Here is an 8,475-nt window from a genome sequence, read left to right as displayed (position 1 = left end):
TTTGGTGTGCAGGCCGACACCCTAACCACTAAGCCACCGGCCAGGGCCACTTCTAAATTTTTTAAGTCTCCCTGATGGTCCCCAACGGCCTTCTTATGTCTTCAAGAGAGCCACTAATCCCCCACCCCACCCCTACCTTTTATAGTGTTAAGATACAAATAACAAAACTTACTGTCTTAGCCATTTTTAAGTGTTTGGCTCCGTGGCATTACACTGTCCTGCAGCCAAGCCCACCACCCATCTCCAGAACTTTCTCATCTTCCCAAACTGACACTTTGACCCCATTACACACTCCCCCCCTCCTCCCCAGCCCATCGCCCACCATCGGCTCTCCGGCTCCGTGAATCTGACTCCGCTAGGCACCGCCCGTGAGTGGAACCACACACTCTTGTCCTGAGTCAGCGCTGACGGGCTGCAGGGCAGTGCCCGGCTCAGTGGGATGGACCGTCTGGGCCTGGCCTTACTGCAGAGGTCACCCACCAGCTCCGATGGAGCACCGACTGCGTGCCGCGCGCCGGGAGACCCCGACACCCCGCGGGCTGGGAGCAGGGAGTGTCACCGAGAGGCATGAGCCAGAGGGAGGAGGGTTTATTTCACGGTGGACGTGGACACAAGAACCCCTTTGAGCCCACAGATCAAGCCCTTCCTCCGCAGGCCACGTGCCGTCCCCAGGGCTTTGCCGTGCGCGGCGGCGGGGACGGAGGGCCGTGCGGAGGCCCTCAGGCTGGGCACTCAGGTTTCCTTCCTCAGCCTGGACGGTTTCCCAGGGGTGGAGCGGGGGCACGTGAAATTGGCACGTGCCCCCACTCAGACTGGGACGTAGACGGGGCCGAGGGGGCCGAGGGGGCCGCTCAGACCCGCGGCTCCTCGAGGTGCCAGGACACAAGCCTCCCCCCACCCACCTCCCTGCCCTCAGACGGGTGGGAACAATGACGAGCGGGGGAGGGGAGCTGGTCTCCTTTCTTCTCGAAAAGCCCTCGAAGCAGGAGGAATTGACAGAGGTCCCATTTTACCCCCGGCTTCAGAACCAGAAAAAGCAGAACGATTTCTCTAGGAAAATAAAATCAGAACAGAAAGCCCTCGAGTCCGGGGGCACACCCGCCCTCGGGATTGTGGGCGTGTCATTAGTGGTCCTCGGACTGTGGGGTTAAGTGGGGACCTGTTTCCTAAGGTGGGGGTCGCAGGGATGGTCTTGGCAGTTCCCACAGGGTCCAGGTGCCCCCTCTTCAGGCTCAGTCCTCATCCTCGCTGGCATAGACGCCGGCTTCCCAGCGTTCAGCCATGGCGTTCTTGTGGCGGGTGACCCGCGTGGCTTCCAGGAGCTGCAAGAGGAGGTACAGGGTCCCCATCAGCGTCCTAACCCCCTTCTCCCACTGCCAGCTCATAGGATGGGCTTAGCACAGGGGCAAAGCAGGGCCACCCCCTCCTCTGTTTCAGACCTTCTACTCCTACTTATGCCAAGCTCCATAGCAGGGGAAATATCCGGGTCTGGCTTTGTAGGCTCAGCTCAAAGATGGCCCCAAATATATTCCACAAACCCACCGAGGTAGCTGGCCTTGTCCACACGCTCAGATGAACCCCTCCCTCAAAGAAAGCACCCTTGTCTTGGACCCAATCTGGTCCAAAACCTTCATCATTTGGCAAAGAAGCTGCAAATGCACCCTTTTTGCAACAATCTGTGCCCATGCAGGCATCACAAGCAGATCAGAGCAAAATCCACTGCGGGAAGACACTGCCAACCCAGGAGCTGCCCAGTGACGTTTCCACATCCCAAAGAAAAGCCTCTGGTGGCCCCGGTGCCGTGGGGCGGGGCACCGACGGGGAGGAAAAGACCGCCCCTGCCCCCGGAGTGCACTCACCTCCGAGTTGACGTGGTCCAAGGGGTTGATGCCGGCATACTGCAGGAAGGAAACATGCGTGAGCCCTGGGCCTCCGGCCCTGCCCCCCACAGCCCGCCTGGAACTCATGCAAAGTCCACTCGGTCAGCCCGTGAGGCAGGAGGGAAGGTGTTCCATGCCCACACGGACCTCTGAGGGGCCCTTGATGACCACAGATTCAGCCATCCACCACGCTGTTCCCTCATGCTAACCCCCTGCCCCTGCCCCCCCCCCCCGCCCCGTGCAGCCTCGGGCTGGCATTTGCAGTTGTTTTTTTTTTTTTTTTTATCTTTCTGTAAACTTCAGCTTAATAAAGACAGTCACTGTGTATGGAACTTTTCCCATGGCCAGGCCCTGTTCTAAGGCTCGGAGATGGCTCCTTTCGTGGCGATTTCACAAAGGAGGAGCTTGCCTAAACCAGTTTGGCTCAGTGGATAGAGGGTCAGCCTGCAGACTGAAAGGTCCCAGGTTCGATTCCGGTCAAGGGCATATATCTTGGTTGCAGGCACATCCCCAGTCAGGGATGTGTAAGAGGCAGCTGATCGATGATTCTCTCTCATCGATGTCTCTAACTCTCTATCTCTCTCTCTTCCTCTCTGTAAAAAAATCAATAAAATATATTTTAAAAAAAAGAAAAAGAAAAAAAGGAGGAGCTTGAGGATCAGAGAGGGGCAGGGACTTGTCCAACGTCACACAGGAGGCAAGTGGCAGAGCGGAGAGTGGAACCCAGTTCTCTGTGCCCGAACCCACGAGGCCGGGCTATGAGTTCCAGGTGGGTGAGGCTGGAGCTGGTGTTACTCTCCATGGCGCCCCCAGAGCCCCACTCCGGGAGGAGCTGGCCTCATCCTTACAAAGGTGAGGTGTGCATTCAGGCCTGGGCTCAGGTCCCGGCTCGGGAACTCTCAGTCCACGCGACCTTTGACAAGTCTCCCTCCACCGTCCTGTAGGAGGTGCCAGAGCTCAGCCAGGCCTCCACGGGCATGGCCAGGGTCCTAGACTCACCCACTGTTCCTTCTTCTTTCCCTGCCCAGGAGCAGCCTCCTCGGGGGCCTCTGCCGTCCACACCAGGCCCGAGTGCAGGCGGATGGGGGTGAAGAAGTGTGACTCGGACACTGAGTAACTCCCGGTGGTGCCTGCGGGGGGCAGGGAGGAGGATGGAGCATCAGGGAGGGTGCCATAGCCCCGTGAGGGCAGAACATCTATCAGACCAAGGCCTGGGAGACACAGAACATCTGACCACTTAAGGAGACAGGTGAGTCAACAGATGTGCAGGGCAGAGAGCTTGTCAGGAAAATGGATAGAATGACCAAACCAGCCAGCCAGAAAGAACTGGACAGACGGATGGGCAACCATGCCAGGTGAAAACATGAAAAGTGTCACAGGAACCCTAATTGGTTTGGCTCAGTGGATAGAGTGTCAGCCTGTGGACTGAAGGGTCCCGGGTTTGATTTCGGTCAAGGGCATGTACCTTGGTTGCGGGCACATCCCCAGTAGGGGGTGTGCAGGAGGCAGCTGATCGCTGTTTCTCATCAATGTTTCTAACTCTCTATCCCTCTCTCTTCCTCTCTGTAAAAAATCAATAAAGTATATATATCTTTTTAAAAGCGACGCAGGAGATCTTTCGTCTGACAAAGGGGAATAATTGACCAAGAGGATGCAGCACCTGTAACCCTTTTATGCGCCTAATAGCAAAGCCTTCAAACCCACAAAGCGAACGCCACGGGGCAAAGCTGACATCTCTCTCCAAAACCGACGTTTACACAGGCAGAGACCAGCCAGCTGGGGGAGTGGACAGAGCCCCCAGATGTCCCTCTGGATAGCCCAGACTCCACCTCTCCACCCTTCTCTGCTCCAGTCCCCGAGACCAGATCGAAGCAGCGGTTCCCGCCGGGACCCCTCCTCACCCGACGCCCGGGAGGAGCTCCTGGAGTCCGGGTCGCCGTCGCCGTTGGGCTGCGGGGAGAAGACCTCGGGGAAGAGAGCTTGGCGCCGCTCCTCCGCCACCTCCTGCTCCCGCCTCAGCACGCTCTCCACCTCCCGCTCCAGCAGCTCGGAGGACTGGGACCTCTGCAGCCTCAGAGCCGGGGCCCCGGCCACCTCCCAGCCCCAGGTGCGGGGGGCCTCAGCCTTCTGGGGCGCCTCCGGGACCCCGAACCGCAGGGGGCGCAGGCGGAAGTACTCCCACCGCACGATGCCCCTGTGGGCGGGCGGGGGCCCCCCGGGGGGCCTCCAGGCCTCCTGCTTGGTGCCCGGGGGCTTTCTGGAGGGTTCCGAGGGCGGCCTCTGCGGCCCCGCGGCCTTGGCCTCGCCCGCGGGGAGCCCGCCGGGCCTGCCGGGTGCGGGGGAGGCCGGGACCTGCTGCTGCTGGGGGGCCCCCAGGCCCAGGTACGGCTGGTAGGCTTCCGGGGGGATGCGGCTCACCTTCCTCAGCTCTGGGGTGGGGGCGTCGGCCGCCCTGGGGGGGTCTGGGGCCTGGCCGAGGATGGAGTCTGAGCTCAGCGCTCTCCTGAGTCCGGGCTGGGGACCCCCGGGTTTGCCCTCGGGCTTGGGCGCCCAGCCCCCCTGCAGGCCCTCCCGCCGCCGGTGGTCCTCCTCCCGCTGCGTCTCCTGCGCCAGGTCGCGCTGCACGTAGAGCGAGGGGCGCCCCCGGTCCCGCCGCGGGGCCGCCGGGCTCAGCGTGGCCAGCAGGGGCCGCGCGGGGATCTGCACCAGCTCCTGGGGGGCCCCGGCCCGCCGCAGCCCCCGCTCCTCCCGCAGCGCCGCCTCGCGCTCCTGGGCCAGCCGGATCTCCCGCTCGATGGGCGTCTCCGGGGGGGCCTCCCGGGACCGCGCGGGGGGCCAGGCGCCGGGGTCTCCCCTGGCCTGGACACCGGGCCCCAGGGGCAAACCGCGGAGCCTCTTCTCTCCCGCGCCCACCTCCTTCACCCGGGGCTCGGCCGAGGCAGCATAGCCATAGCCATTGGCTAGGAGGAGCGGTGGGTTCGGGGCCTGGCTGAGCCTGGGGGGGGCGCGCTCCGGAGCCGCCCGGGCCTGCGGGGTCAGCGGGGCCCAGGCTGGCGGGGCCCGGGCCGGCGGGGTCTGCGGGGTCCAGGCCGGCGGGGTCTGCGGGGTCTGCGGGGTCTGCGGGGCCCGGGCCGGCGGGGTCTGCGGGGTCTGCGGGGCCCCGGCGTTGGCCTGCTCCAGGCTCAGGAACTGCTGCCTCGCCGCCAGGAAGTTAATCTGCTCCCTGTCCACCACGCTGTCCTCCAGGGGGCTGAGCGGAGGCCGTCCCGGGTCAGGGGCGCCGTGCAGCGTGGCCACCGTGCTGCTCCTCCTCACCGCCTGGCCCTGGATGACCGCCCGGCGCTCTCGCTCCAGGTCGGGCGGCCGCCTGGGCTGGGTGTCCCCGCTGTGCAGGCGGTAGGCCTTCACCTCCTCGTCCTCCTCCTCCTCCTCCTCGTCCTCGGGCCGCAGGGACGGCTGGCAGAGGCAGGTGCGCAGGCTGCGGGGCGCCCCTGCCCGCAGCACGTCCGGCTGGGCCTTGCGGTCACCGCCCCACCCTGCAGTCTGGTCCGGGCCCCAGTCGCTGTCCGAGGCTTCCACATGCACCAGCTGGTACGTGTAGCAGGCGTCCCCATTGAGAGCCGGGCCCGCCATGCCTGGCGAGGCGGGGATGCTGAAGATGGGGTATCTGGTCACTCGGTCCATGTTCTCGGGGGTCTCAGTCACCACAGGGTCTGGGGTGGAGGCGCTCTCAGCTCCCTGAGGATGAGAAGGAAGCACAGCTGCCCGGTAAGAGCGCTTGGGGAGGGGCACAATGTCCAGTTCTTTCAAGGGCAAAGTCCTGCCCCAGTGGCCTCTGTGATTGGTCCAGAGGTAGATAACTGACCCCGCCTGGCCAATCAGAGCACCCCCTCCCCTGGCCTATGTGGTTCCGGGCTGGACATATGACTCAACCTGGTCAACAACGATGACGTGAAATCCTGACACTTGACTGTGGAAACTGGACCCTCTTCCTGTTAGGCTTGTTGGGTTGGTGGAATGAAACGGACAAATTCTGGGGGCCATACATGCCACCCCCTTGTGGACACACCCTGCTCAAGAGCAACCTCAACCCCAACACAGCATCCTAAAAATGTTGTTTGAACGCCTGGATCCAGCCATACCTGAATCTCACCCCCGTACTGATCCAACCACTGGCCTCACGTATATCTGCCATTTGCAGGCACCCCTGCTCACCATCTCCCAGACACTGCCCATCGAGTCTTGGGGATCCCCTCTGCCCGAATCCTACTACTCTCCTCTTTTACTCAGTTCACCCAACCCAACCCCCCCCCCCCCCCTCCTCAGCCACATAAAAGCCAGGATAGGCTAGGAATGCTTGGACCTAATCCTGCTAGGCAGACCACGCCCCAACCCAGTGCCCCAGGGAGGCCCAGAGCCGCCTCCCTCCTCCCTTGAGTGTCTGAATGTCCGGGAGCTTTCTACAAGGTCACACACCTGATCTCATCTCTCATATCATGGTATCTCCACGGTTCCGTTCTCACTGCTTTTCCCAGGTGCTCGAGGCCTCCATCTGGCCTCAGCACAAATTCCCCAACTCTGTAGGTGCCTCCACCTCAAACCTGAACTGCCTCACCCCCCTGAAGCTCCCTTTGCCTGAAAGTCCATCATTTCTGCACCTCCACGGCCGCCTTAGCTGCAGCCTACAGGACACCTCCTCCAGGGAGTCCCCCAGATTGCCCCATGGTTGGAGCTATCATCTAAGCCTGGCCCAGCACCTAATGTTAGGCGTCACCTTTTCACGGCTGTGAAAAGGAAGGCAGGTTGTTCCCGACTCCTCACGCAGCTCTTGTTCTCTGCCCTGGGCCCTGGTTCCACCAGAGCTGCTATGCACATCCGCTACCTTTTTTAAAATTTATTTTAAAAATTACTTTATTGATGAATGTATCACATATTTGTCCTCATCCCCCCCCCCATTCCCATCCCAAACCCCTCCCCACACATTCCCCCACCCCCCCTTCCGCTACCTTTTTATACCAACTAGCTTATAAAGGCTAAATGCGGTTCTAAAAGGAAAAACACAACATGTCCTTGAACTGGGGAAGTGTTATCAAGCAACATAAAACCTGATCATGGGAACAATGTTACAACTAACGAGGTTATCTATCATCCAATCTTTTGTATATATCAATTGCTGAGACCATAATTAGAAAAACAATATTTAAAATAGTGGCTATGATAGTAAACCGCAAGACTCTGGGCTGAGCCACCGTACCAATGACAGAGCAGAGGTTTTCTCTCTGGAAGTGACTGGGGGTAAACACGTCTTTGAAAGGGGAACACGTTTACTTAAGGCCTGTCTTCCCCCACCTGTCAGCCCAGGACCCTCTCTCCCAGGCGCCCCCGGCGAGCTCTCCGGCAGCCCAGCCAGAGGCTGGTATTCAGCAGGAATTTAATAATGGCTGGCGGACAGGGTGTGGTCTCTGCAAACATTACTCACTCCAGGTTCTCAGGAGGTGAGGGCTGGGTTATTTTAGCTGCAGACCTGGCTGCCCCTCTGGGGCTCCCCTAGAGACCACAGCTTGTCCTCTGGGCCAGCTCCGTCCCCACGCCCCGGGGCTCCCGGGGAAGGACAGGTGTGGCAGGGGTGACTCAGGGTGTTTGCGGAGTGAATAGCTGGATGCTCATTCACCAGGATTTATAACCCACCGGGCACATTGGTTCCGGAAAAGAGATCTGCCTGCCCCTGAGCGTGCTGGGTGTCTCCTTCAGGGCGGGGGAGGGCAGGACACTGCTTCCTCCTTCGCCGTTTCTCCCAGGCAATTCACTGAGGATAACGAGGGGTGGGACTCCGTCTGGGTCTTGGGTTCAGGGCCCCAGGGTCCCTTTCACCTAGGATCTTGAGCAAGTCTCGGCTCACCCCTCATCTTCTTTGCTCCTCACGAGATCCTGTGATGAGGGGACCATCCCCAGTTTACAGCACAGGGAGCCGAGGCCCAGCGAGGAGAAGTGGCTCACCTCAGGACCCACGGGAGTGACAGGGAAACAGGTCCTGAAGTTCAAGCCCTCACCCCCAGTTGGCCGCTCTTCTCCAGGAAGCCCTCCTGGATTGCTCCATCCCAGCCCCACCTCCACACCCATGTCAATACAAAACCAAAACGGGGGTTTATGGCCCCTGGGGCCACTCATTTGCTTGCTCATCACCGAAACCAGCTGGCCTCCCGCCACCAGGGCAAAGGCCGGCTGGAGAGGGAGAGGCGGAGGTTCAGACAGGGAGGGTCACACAGCGGGAAGGGGCCCCAGGCATTCCTCCCTCATCACTCAGCGATGCAGCCTCCCAGGCCCGGGCGGGGCAGAGCCTCTGTCCCTTGGATACACAACCGAGTCTCTGTGTCTCCTGCTGGACAGAGCTCTACGCTCACACAAACACACTGCCCGACCCCACCACACCCCTCCTCCCGAGTGCCCCCACCAAGCCCCGGCCCCGGGCAGTTGTTAAGTGCTGCCCCCCAAGCAAGGCTGTGGCTGGTGCTACATGCCTCTCCATCAGCCTCCAGGATTCTCGGAACCCACAGGCGGAGGGGGACGGGGCCCCTGTGGACTCTGGCCATGGCGC

The 8,475-nt window shown here is 61.2% G+C and overlaps 1 protein-coding gene across 1 annotated transcript; it reads right to left on the bottom strand.

Moving 5' to 3' along the window:
- Window positions 1-571: 571 nt before the first annotated feature.
- Window positions 572-6,758, bottom strand: MISP (mitotic spindle positioning). Its single transcript, XM_084886391.1, has 5 exons — window positions 6,655-6,758; window positions 3,782-5,618; window positions 2,880-3,010; window positions 1,860-1,898; window positions 572-1,322 (listed from the first exon to the last, which is right to left on the bottom strand). Exons 2-5 carry the CDS (start codon window positions 5,562-5,564, stop codon window positions 1,233-1,235), a joined length of 2,043 nt encoding a protein of 680 aa, XP_084742517.1. The 5' UTR covers window positions 5,565-5,618; window positions 6,655-6,758; the 3' UTR covers window positions 572-1,232.
- Between the last annotated feature and the right edge of the window lie 1,717 nt (window positions 6,759-8,475).

The sequence above is a fragment of the Pipistrellus hanaki genome, assembly GCF_964339955.1.
Source record: "Pipistrellus hanaki genome assembly, chromosome: 5".
In the NCBI taxonomy this organism is placed as follows: Eukaryota; Metazoa; Chordata; class Mammalia; order Chiroptera; family Vespertilionidae; genus Pipistrellus; species Pipistrellus hanaki.
This window is presented reverse-complemented; position numbering and strand designations above follow the sequence as displayed.